This window comes from Chelonoidis abingdonii, chromosome 4, assembly GCF_003597395.2.
Source record: "Chelonoidis abingdonii isolate Lonesome George chromosome 4, CheloAbing_2.0, whole genome shotgun sequence".
Classification (NCBI taxonomy): Eukaryota; Metazoa; Chordata; order Testudines; family Testudinidae; genus Chelonoidis; species Chelonoidis abingdonii.
Genome location: NC_133772.1, coordinates 23,259,231 through 23,278,840, shown reverse-complemented (window position 1 = coordinate 23,278,840; position 19,610 = coordinate 23,259,231). Strand labels below are relative to the sequence as shown.

The 19,610-nt window shown below is 41.6% G+C and overlaps 1 protein-coding gene across 3 annotated transcripts in view; it reads right to left on the bottom strand.

Moving 5' to 3' along the window:
* The window catches only part of PPP1R12B (protein phosphatase 1 regulatory subunit 12B), a 127,586-nt gene that overhangs the window by 37,349 nt on the left and 70,627 nt on the right, over nucleotides 1-19,610 (bottom strand). The window contains exon 1 of one of the 3 annotated variants that reach the window (XM_032791892.2): nucleotides 2,708-3,418. The exons of the other annotated variants lie outside the window; for them this stretch is intronic. Within the exon in view, the coding sequence (XP_032647783.1) occupies nucleotides 2,708-2,809 (102 nt within the window). The 5' untranslated portion in view covers nucleotides 2,810-3,418. Of the gene's footprint in view, nucleotides 1-2,707; nucleotides 3,419-19,610 lie in introns of those variants that run through there. 3 annotated transcript variants of the gene reach the window in all.

Here is a 19,610-nt window from a genome sequence, read left to right as displayed (position 1 = left end):
TTTTTGGCAAGCTGGGACATGGAGGTGAGCTGTGGTTAACTCTGGTATGTTTGATAGGATTTATTTGGCTACTCCTACTCCAACACTGTTATGAATCGTCTTAGTATATGAAACAAAAATTAAAACATTTCAGGATTACTTGTTCTTGAACGATTCTGATGTGCCTAGAGAATTAGGACGATGGATGATCTTGAACACCATAACACAATGTGCTGACATAGAGGTCAGCTGATAACTAAGTGTTGGGATTCATCCTGAATTACCTCTGCAGTCGTTTCAGTACTTGCAGTGATGCTCTGTGTTTTGCAGTATGTTTCACTTATTATTATTTGTAAAAGTTTATAATGAAGTGATGTGATCCCACGTCTCTGTTTTGTGATTAGGAGAGGTCTTCCAAATTAAGGGTGAAAAGACAACTTGGGTGACATGGTACTACAATACAAAAGGAGACACCACAGAATCTCAGAAGAACATTAGGCCAATTATGTATGGGTGCTGATAAATTCACTTTTCAAATGTCATTAGTTATAAGGCCTTAAGATTAGACAAACCGAGGGGATCATGCAGTGCTCCCTGCTGTATTAAGATTGTCAAAAAAAAAATTTTTTGTATCTGGGACTGGTACTGGGAGAAATACCCATAGTAGGCCAAGGTGGTTAGCTAAATCCAACTTGTTTGGGGCTGTTATGCTCCATCTGAAACCTCTTCGGTAATTAACCATTGACATCCATTACGGGAACGAGACAGTTACTTCTGACTGTCCTACACTGAACTGCAATAATGCTGATGTACTTACAGTTTGAAATCTTTTCACTGTTAAGTATCCCTGTGCTCTACCAAGAGCAGTGGCCTCACTAGTGCTATGAGAGCATTTCTCCCCTCATACAAATCCTCTCATTAGTGTTACAATCCCAAGTAAGCACTCTTCTGGGGCAAGCGACTCTAGATCAGGGACTGAGCCACCTGTCACAGAATCATAGAATAATATCAGGGTCGGAAGGGATCTCAGGAGGTCATCTAGTCCAAGCCCCTGCTCAAAGCAGGGCCAAGCCTTAACTCGGTTCTGTGATCTGCAGCTGAGCCACCCAAAGAGGCTGTGCTCCTGTTCATGGTTACTCCAGATAAAAGGAGTTCCTAATCATTCTGCATCTTATGGGTTAGGTAGCCAGAGGGAGCTCAAGCGAGTGTCTGTGACCACAGCAATGACAGCTGCAGCCAGATGTGCATGTTATATGCTTCCCAGCACAAAAGGTTGAAGAGGAGAGAATGAGTCAGCCTGGGTCTGAGAAACAATGCGGACATTGACCTTCTCTAATAAGTGGATGACTGGAGTATTTAAACATTAATTTCAGTGTTCAGCTAAGAATACAATTTAAAGGCTCTCCACCCACTATTTCCTCTCTTTGCCAATTGATCAATTTACTGTGCAGATGCAGTTGCAGAAATTGAACATTTAAAAAAAGACCCATTCAGTTTCACACAGCTTTGGGGGAAGACAGATACTCCCTTAGCTCCCAAACTAGCTCTCTGGCTCTGGCAATGAGCATCTAGAAGCTTCCAGTAGATGCAGTAGTAGAACTGATTGCCAGTGCTGGAGACCAACTCCCAGCACCACAGGATTACATTTAACTGCCGGGGCGAGCGCAGCCGGAGAGCATACAGCCAAAGATTTATAGTGTCAATGACTGTTTCCCACAAGGAAATAGTGGTTTAAATGGCCTTTCCCATCTTTCTGAAGAGGATATTATGTCATTAAAATGTCAAGAGACAAGTGCATATTAGTCTTCTGTGACCACTTCAGGCTACCTAGAGATTGGTTTCACCTCTTCAGCCAAAGTTTTCCTGTTGGACTACAGTATGCATAAAATCTTTAGACCAAGGGCACACTGCCTACCTAACAACGTTAGGGACACCAAATGTCCCGATTTTATAGGGACTGTCCCGATTTTAGGGTCGTCTTCTTATATAGGTTCCTATTACCCCCCACCCCCGTCCTAATTTTTCACGCTTGCTGTCTGGTCACCCTAAACAACGTGGACCCCCGGAGAGTATTTTTCACACAACTCCAAAGTCACTAGCAATCTGATTGTAAACATATTATTAAAAGCTGTCAGAGGGGTCATCTCCAAACGCAACGATTTGAAGGAATGGGACAATGCAAAATTACTGACACCTCCACCTAGTCATCTCTGCCAAGAGGCTATTTTCAAAGTTTTTTAAAATGACTCAGGTACGTCCCACTTCACAGAGCTGCTGAGACTGAGCCCAGTTGCATGGCAAACTATAGCGCATTTGTAAGATTTACATGCACATGAAAAAAAGTGTAGTTTAACAAGCTGTTCAGGTTTTGCCTCATTTCCACTACAAACTTTTTGCTAGCAAACTTTCAGCCGTTTCACGTACAAGGGTTTGTGCCCACTGCAAAGAAACAGAAAGCAAACGCAGAGATAAGGTGACAAAGATTCTCTAATCATTCAGCCAAGTAACTACCACATGGGGACTGCAGAAAATACCTTTTTTACAGGGTTCAAGTCTGCTGCTACACAGGAGCTTTCCCGAATTTATTTCATACTGTCACCCTGTGCAGAGAAGCAAACCAGGTACTTAGGTCTCCCACTACAAGTGGACAGACTGACTTCATTAATCTCTGGCTGTAATCAGCGCTGAAGAGGTCCCAATGGAATACAGTAATGAAAATGCTGCTTACTCTGAGCGTCTTTGCAATCGGGGAGGGAGACGACGGAGGAGAGTCAGACTGAGACTTCCTGTTTCGGGTGAACTCCTTGCTCCTGGTGTACAAGGACGACATGGTCCCTCCAAGGCAGGAGGGGAATAGCAGCACTTCTGCAAGCAGCAATGAAGTCCAAGTCTTCACTTTCCTTCTGCTACGTGCTGCTGGGTAGCTCCTTCTCCCAAGTCAGATCAAGCAAACTTCATCATTAACACAGTTATGGTAATTTTAAAAAGCCTGCTGTTTGCAGTGAGATACTTTTAGGCATCAGAGTGTAGCTCTGTAGTAAACACTGCCCCACAATGCTTCTTCCTGTTCAAGTTGAAGGGAAAGTGTTAAGGAATACCTGCGTTACAGTCCGGGGTGTTGCAGCACCGCCCTCAGAATCAAGGCCTGCTTTAAGGTCTTCCACAAAAGGATGTTTCCTGTGGATCATCCAAAGCCAGAATATTACTGAAGACCCCCCGATAACTGCACTAGGTAGAACTCCTCCCGTCCCACAAGGGGGAAGCCAGAGGAATAGCTAGTTTTATCCAAATAGGAAGCTTTTGCAAAAAACCTGTTTCACTCCACAGCACTGCTGATAGCCCTCTGCTGTAGCAGCAGAGCAGAGCTGCATGATTTAAGAGAAACAAAACAGTATAAATCAGGAACGAGCACTGTTTCAGAAAGGGGCAGTCCAGATGAAGTTGTGTTTTGTTCCGTCCTCCTCATTACAGAAACCTTTACACACGCTCACACACACACACTCTCACTCTTCTCTCCCCTCTTGCTATTTTCTGACATTCCAAATCCTTACTTGTTCAGCAAAGAATGCTGGAGGGAGGCCAAAGGCAAAGATTCACTTTCAACTTGGGATCTAGGCTGCCACTTGTAGGAAGAAGAAAACATACAAACTCCCATGGCGAAGAGAGCTTGGAGCTGGAGGTCACACAAATTCATAACACTATGCAAGATCTAAATTCCAAGCTACTATTTTGCAGCTGGCTAGGTCAAAGGTTGCTTACTTAGGAAGATACGGTAACATAACATGTCAGGCTACCATTAGATAGAATGTAGGCTTACACAGAGCACTACAGCACTTGGAGGACAAGTGGGGGTTTTTAAAAGCCTGGTTAGAGCTATAAGCAGGCAAAGCTGAGCCCCTCTGATGTGCTGCCATTCAAAGAGGCTTTTAAAAAAAAAAAAAAAAAAGGTGTGTAGCTGGACCGCCCCTCTGCCTGGATTTTTTTTTAAACCTACAAACTCATGCACACTGCCCTGCACCCTGCCAGTCGCCTTATTGCACAAACTGGTCTGTTAGGAAAGCTGTTTTGAATTTTCAGTGCTGGAAAAGAAAGGAAAAAAAACACTTTGTCCGTTTGAATAAATGCACTTGAAAGACCGAGCAAATGGCACTGAAATCCAAATCAAATAAGCATAAACCGTACATTTATTTGAATGACTGCACATGAAGCATGCCCGAGGTGCTCTGGGAGGGGATGCAGGTACTTTGGAGGACAGGATTAGAATTCAAAACAGAGCCTGGCAAACTGGAAAACTGATCAATAAAATGAATTTAAATAAACACAAGTGCAAGGTATTTGCTCAGGAAGGAACAAATCAATCAAATGCACAACTACAAAATAGGGAACAATAGGCTAGCGGGTAGTATTGCTGGAAAGGAGCTGGGGGTAACTGCACACTACAAATTGAATATCAGTCAGTGTGATGCAGTTACCAAAAAGGCTAATATTCTGGGGTGTATTAACAGGAGTGTTGTATGTAAGACGTGGGAGATAAACGGGTGGGGCCTCGGTTGAAGTACTGTGTCCATCTCTAGATGACAAACTTCAGGAAAGTTGTGGATAAATTGGAGAGCGTCCAGGGGAGTGCAAGAAAACCTGCCCAATGAGGAAAGGTTATAAAAACTGGGCATGTTTAGTCTTGAGAAAAGAACACCAAGTGGGGATCTGATAAGAGACTTCAAATGTGTTAAGGGTTGTTATAAGGAGAACAGGGATCAATTGCTCTCCATTCCGGCTAAAGGCAGGACAAGAAGTAATCGGCTTAATTTGCAGCTAGGAAGATTTAGTTAGATATTACGGAAAACTTTCTAACTATGACAATAATTAAGTATTGGAATAAGCTTCCACTGGAAGCTGTGGAATTGACACCGTTGGAGGTTAAGAACAGGTTGGACAAACATCTGTCAGGAACAGACTAGGTATAGTTGGTCCTGCCTCGGGACAAAGAGATGTACTAGATGACCTCTTGAGATCCATTCCAGCCCTACATTTCTATGATTCTATCATTAAAGTCTTCTCATGCGTTAAGCTGGATCTCAGCAGGGCCGGTGCAACCATTTAGGCAACCTATGCGTTTGCTTGGGCGCTTGGATTTGGGGGACGGCATTTTCTTCGGCAGCGACCGCGGTGGCCAGCTCTTCGGCCGCCCTAGTTGCCGCCGGCATTTAGGTGGATGGTGCTGGGGCAGGGGAGCGTTGGGAGGGCTGCCTGCAGCAAGTAAGGGGGGGCAGGAGGGCGGCACGCAAGGGAACTCCCCACCCCAGCTCACCCCTGCCCTGCCTCCTCCCCGAGCACACCCTGGCTGCTTCACTTCTCCCGCCTCCTAGGCTGATTGGCGCCGCAAGCCTGGGAGGCAGGAGAAGTGAAGCATCGACCGTGTGCTCGGGGTAGAGGCGGAGCAGGGGTGAGCTGGGGCGAGGGGGGAGTGCCTCAGGGCGGAGAGCTGCTGCAGGGGTGGGGTGTCTCAGGGTGGGAAACATCCTTGCACTGGCCCTGGATCTCTGTCAAACACAGCGTGTGTTTGAGAATGTGTGATCTCCCAAGCTTCTAATCCTACAGTGGTGTTCCTTATTGGAAACACATTACTCCAGGTATCTGTTTACTGAACTACTTCCATTTATCCAGCATTGGTGAAGCAGCACATTGCAACCAATGGATGGCGAACACCATGGGCTTATTCACACTGACTTCTACTGAAGTCAGCTATTGACAGAGGTGGCTTTGTGCCTGGAGTTAACCTACTTGTGTGTGGTATCTTGTCCTACCACCTCTATGAGCAGTTTATCACAGAACATTTTACTGTAAGTATAACAAGCATTTTTTCTTCCGGCATTTCCGTATCTGCCTGTCAGTCTAATACTCCACCTTTTTAGCAAACTGCATGTCTGTGGAGTGTAAATATCAAGTGTATATTTGGAGAACAGTGCTTAGAGAGAACGATACAGAACTTAGAGAAATTCTTCAGTCATTCATCATATGTACTGCCTTCACATGGAGGGTGGGGAAGGAGGGATATAATTTCTGTGGTACCCTAAGAAGGAAGGGAACAGCATCTGGTTGAGAGACTCATTCTCCACCCAATAAATGAAGACATCTCAGTGACCAAGTTTACTTGGTAAGCGACTGTGTTGAAGGGACAGTCACCCATTTTACAGGCAAACAATACTCCTTCATTTTACAAGATGGGAAAGGAAGCACAGAGATATTCGGTGACATGCCTTCAGTCACACTGAGTTTGTGGCAGAACCAGGGACTGAACTCAGATTGCACAAATCCCGGTCCAGTGCCTTAACCACATGACCATCCTCCCCTTCCTCAGTCTTGACTCAAACTCTGCTTTCTCTCACAGTTGGCAATAGTGCGATTTCAGTTTTCTAAATGGATGGTCATAGAACTCTAGCACACCTGTTTTTGTCTTACAAAGTCTTGCAGTTTGAGTCTCCAAAACAGCACACAATGATTCAAGATAGGCTAATTTGTGTAGCAACCACGATGATAGAGTGTCATAACAGCAACAAGTCTGAAGAACTCCATGCTAGGCACTAAGGTGGAGTTAAAGAACTCTGAATTGCACTTTATTGTTTCTTCATTTTCCAACAGTATGCTGATACTGCATTGTTCCTATGCAGTGATTCATAACCATTCATGGTCATATTCCTCTGGAGGGGGCAGAAAAAGCTCTGAATTCAGAGTTTAAATGCAGTACAGTGATTGGCAGTGACCTTCACAGCTTGATTATTAAAACCAATGCAAACACCGAGTTCTGTGCCCTTTGCATATATCAATTAAAGTTAACTACTCATCTGGAATGCAAGTGGGGCTAGCACTGAAAAAGTGTAAATTGTTCATAGAATACCAGTGCTGCAAAGGACCTCAGGAGGTCATCTAGTCCCACCCCCTGCTCAAAGCAGGACCAATTCCCAACTAAATCATCCCAGACAGGGCTTTGTCAAGCCTGACCTTAAAAACCTCTAAGGAAGGAGATTCCACCACCTCCCTAGGTAACCCATTCCAGTGCTTCACCACTCTCTGAGTAAAAAAGTTTTCCTTAATATCCAACCTAAACCTCCCCCACTGCAACTTGAGACCATTATTCCTTGTTCTCTCATCTACTACCACTGAGAACAGTCTAGATCCATCCTCTTCAGGTAGTTGAAACAGCTAATCAAATCTCCCTTCATTCTTCTCTTCTGCTAGACTAACAATCCCAGTTCCTCTCCTCATAAGTCATGTGCTCCAGTCCCCTAATCATTTTTGTTGCCCTCCGCTGGACTCTTTCCAATTTTTCCACATCCTTCTTGTCGTGTGGTACCCAAAACTGGACACAGTACTCCAGATGAGGCCTCACCAATGTCGAATAGAGGGGGAATGATCTCATCCCTCGATCTGCTGACAATGCACCTACTTATACAGCCCAAAATGCCACTAGCCTTCTTGGCAACAAGAGCACACTGTTGACTCATATCCAGCTTCTCATCCACTGTAACTCCTAGGTCCTTTTCTGCAGAACTGTTTCCTAGCCATTCGGTCCCTAGTCTGTAGCAGTGCATGGGATTCTTCCGTCTTAAGTGCAGGAATCCACATTTGTCCTTGTTGAACCTCATCAGGTTTCTTTTGGCCTAATCCTCTAATTTGTCTAGGTCCCTCTGTATCATATCCCTACCCTCCAGTGTATCTACCACTCCTCCCAGTTTAGTGTCAACTGCAAACTTGCCGAGGGTGCAATCCACACCATCCTCCAGATCATTAATGAAGATATTGAACAAAACTGGCCCGAGGACCAACCGTTGTGGCACTCCGCTTGATACCGGTTGCCAACTAGACATGGAACCATTGATCACTAGTTGGACAAGGCTAGAAAGGACAGCATGAGAATCACTCTCCACCACCCCATGAGAAGCAGAGCAAAGTGGCCAGTGGTGGGAGGGGAGGGGAGCAGAGCAAGAGACTACTTTAAAGTGTAATCACATTCAAACATACAGCTACCTAATTTCTTCCCAGCTTTTAACACCATTTCCCTTTAAGTTTTCCCAGCGTTGTTATCCAAACTGAGTCTATCCATCCCTCATGGTTCTGCTATTCGCCATGTTCTGACGGAACCTGATGCTTCAGTGTTTGGGATTGCTGCCTCAACCTGACTGGTTGTATGTTCTGCCTGGCTTGTTTTGAAATACTTTCATGTGTAAGCAGCAATACGTTGTATTATGTAGCTATGTGTGTTGTTCTCCACGGTGATTTGATTGTGGCTGGGAACATTTACACAGCTACAATTACAGTGATCTGTAGAACAAGTCATTTCAGAGAGAACACATCTCCGCTAATGTCATAAACAGCCCCTTCTGACAGACTCCATTCATGGAGAGAGTCCTGACAGGTACAGGACATTTACAACAATGTAAAGCAGTTGAGTACAGCAACAGAAAAAGATTCTACACTCAGATCATCCCTGAAGTATAAATATAATGGAGTCTTAATTACACCCAGCCGCTTCAGCCAGCATACCATTTCATGCAGTCTTGTGCTCCCATCTATAACGGTATTTCAGGGAGAAGCAAGAGGCTAAACAGAAGTTGGGTACAAACACAATACAATACCTACAAATCACTCTGTGGATCTGATTAATAGAGGAGACTTATACAGATAATTAAGGGGGAAAGCGTGATAAACTCTAACCCAACACTGCAGTGTATCAGAAAGACCAGGATGAAGCCCTTAGCCAAACAGAAAAATGTAGATCTTTTAGCTATAAAGCTTCCACAATAGATAATTTATTAAGACAAATACTCTTCCTAGGACATCAAGCCTTGAGCAAATTAGAAGTCTTCAAAGGATATGGAGCCAGCAGAAGAAATCTATTCTGGACAACAACCCTGCCAACTCTCTTCACTGTAGATGGGTTGCAGACTGGAAATAGGAAACAGTTTGTAAGATGTTCCCACACAGGTTATCTATGATCCAACTCCATAACACCCATAAACATTGCTCAGAGAAGAAAGAAGTGGGAAAATCCTTTTTGAAGAGAATTTGAAGTCTACTAGTGAAACACTGAAGAGTAGGCAAGTTTCAAAGAAAGAGACCAATGGCTTAGCATTTGTCCCATCTCTACCAAACCACTGCTTTGAAATCCCTATTGCCCTTCAGTTCCAGTTCCTACAGGCAACTAAAAATTTACCACCTTCCCCTTGATGCTTAAAATACACATGAGCACGGAATATGCATCATCCAATTTATTTTGGCACAGCCTAACCTATGATAAAACTATTTTTCAGCTGTTCCAGTAAAACCTGATGCTTTCACACTACAGCATATAATACAACAATCCCCATAATCCCCGATTTTCAAGTGTTAATATTTTATTTATAGGGATTTCCATGTGGTGAGGAGGACTGTCCCGGAACAGATTTCAGAGAGTCATGTTTATTAACAAGGTTATTTCCCTTGACTCCCATAAAGCAAAAAGCTTCTGAGATCAGGCTACACTGAAGATAGCTTTGCGTACTACTCTGAGATCTCTGTAATGTCACCCATTTCAAATTCTTACTTTTAGACGGATTTTTTTTTTTAATATTTAACTTGGCAATTTTACCATTATTTCTTTGGGCCTAACTAAGAAGCACGCTCCTCAAGCCATGTGCCTTTTCAGTAAGTTACATCAAGAGCCCTGTGGTCTTAATAACTCCTATTTTCCCTTTAGCATCCTATAAGGAGTTCTGGATGGAGAGGAGATTGTTTTAATATGGGGGTCAGGGCTGTGATCAGAAGGGACAAGTGGTGCAAAGAAAGTGGTTGTGGCAGGGAATATGCTACTTCATCTTTTAGTTTGGACCTACCATTGAGACTGTTCAGCTTTGCTTCAAAAATACAATAAGAGTGTCAACTAGCTCAACTGTACAACAGGCACCCAATAATCACGTCCATGGAATATAATTTAGATGTTTATTGCATTAAAAGGTAGGGCTGTCAAGAGATTTAAAAAATTAATCGCAATTAAATGTAGAGTTACGTACCCAACCCCCCTGCATTCTGCTGATGGCATCTGACTTAGATGATAAAAATGAAAATGTACCGGTCCACACTGCTTTGGATCGTTATCAAGCAGAACCTGTCATCAACATAGATGCATGTCCTTTGAAATGGTGGGTGAAGCATCAAGGGACATATGATTCTTTAGTGTATCTGGCACGTAAATATCCTGCGATGCCAGCTACAACAGTGCCATGCAAATGCCTGTTCTCACTTTCAGGTGATGTTGTAATTAAGAAGTGGGTAGTATCTCCCACAAATATAAACAAACTTGTTTGTCTTAGCAATTGGCTGAACAAGAAATAGAACTGAGTGGATTTGTAGGCTCTAAAGTTTTACATTGTTTTGTTTTTGAGTGCAGTTATGTAACAAAAACCCTACATTTGTAAGTTGCATTTTCATGATAAAGAGATTGCACCACGGTACTTGTATGAGGTGAACTGAAAAATACTATTTCTTTTATCATTTTTACAGTGCAAAGATTTATAATAAAAATAATATAAAGTAAGCACTGTACACTTTGTATTCTGTGTTGTAATTGGAATCAATATATTTGAAAATGTAGAAAAACATCAAAATATTTAACAATACAATAGCAATTGAAATGTAACAGTGCAATTAATCACAATTAATTTTTCATCGTAATTAACTTTGAGTTAATTGGGTGAGTTAACTGCGATTAATCGACAACCCTATTAAAATGTTATTTCACCTCTATCATTTACGGAACTCAGTAGTGCAGGCTAACTGCCTGATGCTCTTACTTATGCACATTATCCAGTTAGTCTTGCTCTGACTCATGGAAAGTTTTTAAAATCTGTATTCAAAGTTAGTTTTACACAACATTAAAATCAGAGTTCACAAGCATATTCTAAAGCCACATTTATTCCTGAGACACGGTTTTGTGGGAAAATTCCAAAGCTTATGAAATTAAGCTACCCTGGCAGTTGTCCTTCTATAGGCCAAGCTACAAAGCCATTCTCTCAGCTATAAAATAAAATTAAAAGTAATTATGTTGGGATCAAAGAAGTTTATAGAAAATACATAGAAATTTAATGTAAAAACTGAATTACCTGTCATGAGACAGATATAACATATACATTTGCCTACACTGGATTCATGTGTTACTGGTTTGGTACACAAAACTAGACTCAGAGAATTGAGATCAATATTGAATTAGACCGGGGTCGGCAACCTTTCAGAAGTGGTGTGCTGAGTCTTCATTCACTCTAATTTAAGGTTGTATGCGCCTGTGGTAAACATCTGTCTCAGATCTGGACTTTAGCGTCCAAAATCTGGGTGCTTACCTGAACCTCCCCCAAGCTCACTACCAGCTTGGATTTTACTTCGCTGCCACCAGATAAGATTTAGGCTCTTATCAGCCTGGGATGCACCCAAATACTCCTTGGGGGACCCCCTCTGTGGCCTCCCAACTTCCTTTGGGAAGACCCCACGACTCAGAAATCTGAGTCTCCCGTAAAGGAAAAATCCTCCTCCCTCTCTCCGGCGTCCTGCTCTGAGCCCTAGAGGATATGATGCAATCTCCTTTACATACAATACCAAGAAAACCTTGTCTCCTTTCTCTCCAAAGAGACAGTTTCAACACAGGGAAACTAAAGAGATTCTCTCTCTCTTTCCCCGTAGCCTGTTCCGCCCTGGGGACGATAGGAAAATAACCACAGCCTGGCTTTCCCCTTCCCTTTGCCTCACTAGGAAAGAAACTTCCACAAGTTTTAAAAAAGAAAACTTTATAAAAAAGAAAGAAATACAGAACAATAATACTGCATTAAAGATCAATACAGCTCTGCTTTAGGAAATATGAATAACCAGTCTGATTTAAAAATTAGCCAATTCAAATCAGTCCAGCAAATCAACTTCAGGTCAATACAAATCAAAGCACATCACAGCCAATTACTTTTTTCTTTGTACTCACAGATTTTAGTAGAATATTGAGATAAGATGGAGTTAGAAGAAAAGCTTGTTTTCTCACAGCCGAGGAAAACAAAACACAGAGAACAAAGCCAAAAACCTCCAGAGTTCCACCCTACTTTTGAAAAATCCGGTTCCTGATTGGTCTCTGTCAGGTGTTTGGTTCCTTGTAAACCCTTTACAGTAAAGAAAATTAACCCTTACTTACCTATCTCTCATGACAGCGCCAGTAACACATTTTAACGTTCTTAGAAGGTTCTTTCTATAAGTCATTAATATTAACTAAAACTATTGTCATATGTAAAGTAATAAGGTGTTTAAAATGTTTAAGAGCTTCATTTAAAATTAAATAAAAATGCAGAGCCCTGGACCAGTGGCCAGGACCCACATAGTGTGAGTGCCACTGAAAATCAGCTCACGTGCCGCCTTTGGCACCTGTGCCATAGGTTGCCTACTCCTGAATTAGACAGTATACTAAGTTGTTTGTATTGAGTGGCTGGTGGTAATTTGGTGGTGTGTAAGTTTGTAACGTGATCAGAAGTTACTGAGTTGTATGACTGCCTCAATATCACAATTTCCTGAAAAAATTCAGCTTATATCATTCCTTGTATATATTGAATAAACCCCACTATTGACTTCCACTGAGAAAAGGTCATGCCTTTTTTCCAATGCAGAAAGAGAGGCACTGACATTTGTTGAGGATGTGGGCTCCTAATAATTGGTGGTGAATAAGTTTTACTAGGGTTAGCTGAGACGTAGCTATTCTGAAATTAATATCTGTTGCTCTACAAGTAGAGAAACAGATGGCGACAGCAACATTGAAGTCCAGACAGCATGGAACACAGGTAACTGGAGTATGGGTCTGTAAGCATTCTGGTAAACAGTCACAAAAGGATTCTCAGATTCTTTAGGTCAGTGGTTCTCAAACTTTTGTATTGATGACCCCTTTTACATAGCAAGCCCCTGGGTGCGACTCCCCCTTATAAATTAAAAACACTTTTTAATATATTTAACACTATTATAAATGCTGGAACCAAAGCATGGAGGCTGAAGCAAAAGGTAGAGGCTGACAGCTCATGAGCCCCATGCAATAACCTCGCGACCCCCTGAGGGGTCCCGACCCCCAGTTTGAGAACCCCGGCTTTAGGTGGACTTGTATACAAATAAAAGTTTGAATCTTGTACATGCTAATGTTTATCCCATATTCCCATCATCCTTAAAGAAATGCTGCCTGAATTGCATTATAATCCTCTATTTCAATGGGTGACCTCGTTTTGAGATTGGTAGCTTTATGACTTACTCATTGTCTTGGGGCGATGCATGTTTCTTGTATTGTTAGCCTTCCATTCTCAAAAGATATGCAGGAAAGTCTCCTTTAAGAATAGTAACAATAACTTACTTTTGTTTCTACTATATGGGAAAAATGTACATTTAAAATCTGTTCCAGAGAAGTAATTATCCCTGAAAAATGTAATGTAGCACTCCAATAGGTAACATCAATACAAATACTGTCTTACAACATTTATTTAGAACCAAACAAGGTTATGTCCAGCAATAGAGGGTTGAACGCACTGTAGCAAAAAACTTCTTGGGCTGGCACTAGGCTCTGTTGTAAACATGTAAAGGCACTGCAGCAGTTTCCCATAAATGGAAAGCAAACTGTACAAGTGAAGAGTCTTTCGTCTGCAGTGTACCAACTGGTGTTCCCATGAGCTGACTTTATCATATGTCTTGCAGATTTGCAGTCTAGGAAGGAAATGATCCGTTTTCCCCCACTTTCCCAAAGTCACAGCAATTTCTCTCTCTCACTCTCACTTCAACACACACCTCTGGAGTCGTACTTTTCCCCATCCTACATACTCCAATGTAACTGAAACGCAATAACTTGTTTTCTGCTCATACAAAGGCTGGGAACCATAAAACAATAGCCATACTTCAATCAGCACTAAAACTAACTCATCATCATGTATAGTCATCTTAGCTCCTTGTTTCACATATGAAGTTCAAGGTTTCTGGACAAAGTGGTGTACGTGTCTCTGTGTTCTTTGTTTTTAAGAAATACAGAAAAAAGGCCACAGCAAAGAGCAATAAAAAAAGCCACATGCAAGAAAGTGACTGGTCTTAGCACCTGTAAAAGTTTAAATACCATTTATCTTCTAAACCAGGGGTAGGCAACCTATGGCACGGGTGCCGAAGGCGGCACGCAAGTGGATTTTCGGTAGCACTCACACTGCCCAGTCCTGGCCACTAATCCAGGGAGCTCTGCATTTTAATTTAATTTTAAATGAAGCTTCTTAAACATTTTAAAAACCTTATTTACTTTACATACAACAATAGTTTAGTTATATATTATAGACTTATGGAAAGAGACCATCTAAAAACGTTAAGATGTTTTACTGGCATGCGAAACCTTAAATCAGAGTGAATAAATGAAGACTCGGCACACTGCTTCTGAAAGGTTGCCGACCCCTGTTCTAAACGTAACCAAACTACTCTGATTACTACAGAAAGAAAAGATGAGGTGCACAAACTATTCATTATTCAAGCATAAAATATGTTAGAACAGAGCATCTAAGAGAGTGGACATTTGTTCCCCCATTCTAGGGATTTCTCCAACTTATTTAGAGTCATGAACTAAAGAAGAGCTGGAGGGAGAATTCCAGTGTCAGATTCACAGACACCTGAAAAGACAGCAAAAGGGAGTTACAGCAAAATAGAACATCCTTGGTGCCTGCAATCAAAAGCAACAACTGCCTTCATGTTGGGAAACAGACTCCTCTTGTTATATGAAGATTGGCATGGCAATGCCTATTCTGCCTAAAATAGATGGTCTTAAAGACCACAGTTCTAATTCCCTTCTAAATTCTGGGTATAAAGCTCAGAAGCACAGGCAATGATAGTGCTGAACTCTCTCCTATCATCATCCCCACTGTGCTTCAGTCTCAAGAGGAGGGTTCACTTCTAGCGTTGGTTTGATTTTCATGCCCATTAGAATCTTGGATCTCAGCTGAAACTGAGCCATGTGTGACTACTGACCCATTAGAAATCAGATTGAGACCAAATTCTGATTTCACACAGGCACCAAAAAGATGGTAAAACAAACAAACAAAAAACCTTTTAACCTGTCTTTCCACATCCAGGTTCACACCACAGAGTCAGTTCTGTATTTTACTCAGAAAAGGGAAGCAGCAACTTTAAAATTTGAACATGGCCTGACAAAAATAGCACTGCTCCTTTACAAGGTCCATATACAATTCCCATTCAGGACAGTGCTCACGCAAGTGACTTAAAATTCCAAGCCCATGTCTGCCACTGGATATAGCATTTTTTCAGAGTATAATATTTTCCACTAAGAGCTGCTCAACAATGATTATGTTATAGGAAATGTTACTCTAGTTTCCCTCGCCCTCAGTATAGCTCTCATATCAAAGATGCATGAAGCAGTAACAAGTCAAATAAATGAAAGAGGAACATAAGTTTCCAGAATGTTGCTGAAGGGCCATACAGGGAAACGTGTACCTAAGGCCAAAGTAATACAACAATAACCAGAGGCAAATGTAGCCCTTTTAAACCAAAGGGGACTTTCCAGAACATGAGAGCTTAATATGTAAAAAGATATATGAAAGCCTCAGACAGCTATTAATATGCCTAAGACAAGTTTTATTCTATTCATCTCTGGATGCACCAGATTCCATGCACCTCCTACCCAACCCAGCCATCCATGACCTTTCCTGTTCATTTGTACAAAAATAAACCAGGGAGATATGGAGGATGGAACCAATCTGAAATACTTTAAATATGCCTGCTTTTTTAGTATGTAGAATAGTTGTAGCTGTGTCGGTCCCAGGATACTAGCTCACCCACCTTACCTTTTTAATGGCACTGGAAACATTTATAACTAAGTCAACAAAATTCCACTTCATTATGGTTTCTAACCTATTTCTGAGTGCACTGCAAGTATATAAACTGGCACACTGAAATGAACCCAAGCTAGGTTGTCACCTCCTTTAGGAAATGTGACAATTCAGAGCCTGGGCCACATAGAAGGGTTCTCCAGCTCCAGCATGAGGGCAGAGGTCCACCAATTTCAAAGGAACTCTGTTTGGGATGGGGTGCTCACTTGGGGCAGACGGCAGGATCAGGGCCTACACTGACTTCACTTCCTCCTGCATGTTACCTTTTGTGTAACAACGCTAGAGCTAAATTACCATTTACACCTCTACCTCGATATAACACTGTCCTTGCGAGCCAAAAACTCTTATCCTGTTATAGGTGAAACCGTGTTATATTGAATTTGCTTTGATCCACTGGAGTGCGCAGCCCCCCCAGAGCACTACTTTACTGTGTTATATCCAAATTCGTGTTATATTGGGTGGCGCTATATCGAGGTAGCGGTGTACTTCTCATTATGAAGACAATCCCTCCCTACACCCATCCTTCCACATTTTGCCACTTTTGAGGCATATGCTGAGGGAGACCAATAGGTTATAACCTTCACTTTTAAAAATGCTTTAGGAGAATTGGTGAGAGAGACCTAGATATTTGTTTCCTCCCCCAGAGTATATTAATGTGAGTTTTATAATGATATTAATTCATAACCAGCTATGAGGTACTAAAATCAAAAAACTGGTAACAGTTCCTAACAATTTTTGTCTAGAAAGATACACTCTTTACATTGTATACTAGTTCAATGCTAGAACCACAGACATGTAGGGCTATAAGGGAACTCGAGAGGTCATCTAGTCCAGCTCCCTGTGCTGAGGCAGGACCAAGTAAACCTAGACCATCCCTGACAGATACTTGTCTAACCTGTTTTTAAAAATCGACAGTGATGGGGATTTCACAACCTCCCTTGGAAGCCTGTTCCAGAGCTTATCTATCCTTAAAGTTTTTCCTAATATCCAACCTATTCAGCCCTGCTGAAGATAAAGCTGATATATCGTGTCCTCATGTATTTATAGAACCTCATACTGCCTTTCATGTCCCTTGCTAGGTATAACTCATTTTGTGCCTTAGCCTGATTATGTCCCTACATGTTTGTACTATTCTTTTGTACTCATCCTTAGCGATCTGTCCATGTTTCCACTTTTTGTAGAATTCCTTTTTGATTTTCAGGTCATTAAAGAGCTCCTGATGCAGCCATATTCTTAATGAGGGGTTACTAAAATTGTAGCTTCAATTCCTTTGTCAGAATAATTCAGAGCTTTGCAATCCAAGTTCTTGCCATAAACTCTTACTTCCCTGGAAGTTTTATGTTTCCAAGACCATGCCAAAACCTACGTCCAAGACTTTCAAAAGTGACTAGTGATTTTGTGTGTCCATCTTGAGACCCCTCAAAAGGGACCTGATTTTCAGAGTATTAAAGACTTATTGAAACTTGGGTCCCTTTAAGGCATCTCAAGCTGGACACTCAAAGTCACTAGTTGCTTTGGAAAATCTTGGCCTAATGCCACAAATGAAGTTATGTAATGGGTCTTTTCTGTCCTCTTTTCCTTTAAAAATGCTTTAAAATATATGATTTTCTGCAAATGCTACTATTTTGATCTTTAAATGATCACATTTCCTGTCTTCTATTAAGGAGGTCAGGATAGCCAATTTTTAGTGGGCAAACCTTCTCTTCAACAGCTGGTGCATTTTTTCATCGAGATTTTAAGTTCTCCTAGTAAATAAACAGCTAAAACTAGGAGTGGTGGACAAGATTTTGTGCAAAGGACACCAAAATGTCACTGTGTACTGGCACAAATAGTAATGGGCACATAAAATGCACTAAGAAATGAACTTCCCCTTACCAATGCCTGGTGAGACCAGAATGGATGACAATTTCTTCCAGTAAAGAGGCTTATAGAATAAGGAATTTACTTTTTATAAAATGGAAAGAAAGAATACCCAGTGCAAAGCAATGCTAACCTCCAGAATGAGGAATCTAAGTCTATCAGAGTATAATCAATGGTGACATTTCAATTATGAGGCCTCTTGCAGAAGTTAGTCATCAAGCGAAAATACAGCCAGTGCTTCAGAACAAGAGGAATGACTTTCTAAGGCCCAAAGTGACAAGCAGCATCTACACACTGAAATCATTTAGAACACACAATTCTTCCTTTACAGGTAGGAAGCTTTTTGGTCAGTGACTTTTTTCCAAATGAATTTTAGGTTCTCTTTTTGTTCTACTTGTAAGCCACAAACCAATGCAGCCTCTCCATTTTCTTATGCTCTCTGTATATACAAGTTGCACACCACCCAGACATGAGCGTGCATCATTTCTAGAGGCACCTGTAGGCAGCTAGGAGTGACAGCTATAGAGGAGCTTTGCCCCACTATTCCAAGTATTTTGTCTGCTTCTTGGGGAATGAATAAAGGAAACGGAGGAAGCTTTGAGTAAGGAAAAAAGTACGAGCTAGTGTCTTCTAAAACCATTTCTTTCCATTGTTTGGACAAAACCCATATAGTCTTCAAGAAATATACCCTTATAGCTACACAAATCTTATCATGTATCAGAGGGATAGCCATGTTAGTCTGTATCTGTAAAAAGTGACAGTGTCCTGTGGTACCTTATAGACTAACAGACGTATTGGAGCATAAGCTTTCATAGGTGAATACTCACTTCATCAGATGAAAGCTTATGCTCCAATACGTCTGTTAGTCTATAAGGTGCCACGGGACTCTGTCGCTTTTTACAAATCTCATCATGACACTCACATTAACATTCAGATATTTACTAGTGCCTTCCTGAGTTATTACAAAGCAAAATCAGACATTTTGATAGGTCAAGTCAGTACCTCCCATTGGAGCAAATGGGCCCAGCTCCAGGCTACTGCAAGCACTAAAATGCTAAATTGTTAAGTTACAAAAGGGGTAGGGAACCCACAAAACAGTCAACCAGATAAAGATGAAAAGAATCATAGAATATCCGCGTTGGAAGGGACCTCAGGAGGTCATCTAGTCCAACCCCCTGCTTGAATCAAAGCAGGACCAATCCCAGACAGGGCTTTGTCAAGCCTGACCTTAAAAACCTCTAAGGAAGGAGATTCTACCACCTCCCGAGGTAACCCATTCCAGTGCTTCACCACCCTCCTAGAGAAAAAGTTTTTCCTAATATCCAAGTCAAGTTGTTAACATGCTATGAAGAGATACAGCTGGACACTATAAACAAACAGCCTGATAATTTTTGTTTGGAAGGATTAAGTTTGTAAGCATTCCATTTATCCTTAAAGTAACAGGAATTTATTTCAATTATCTACGATGAAGTTATTGTTAAATCATATGCCTATACACCAGTGATAATACAAACAATGCAGCAAATGTCCAGGTCTTAAGGGTCATCAAACCTATCAAAGACCATCCTAGAAACAACTTATAAGCAACCTCCACAAATTAGTAGGTTTACACTAGACCAAGTCTGAAGGTACAGCATTAAACCAAGAAGTTGAAGCACAAGGGTAGCCTTTGGAGCCACCCAGACACAGAAATCCATAGCCACAATCTTGTAAGAAGGTCAGTGTGAACTCCAGAAAGTATTACTGGAATTTTTTGTTAGTTTGGCCTCTCTTTGGACACGGAGCCAGGTTTAAGATGGCTTTGGCTTGCTTGCCTTCACCAAGCATATTTTTTCATCCTGCTCCTTCCATAGTCAGGACCTGGGT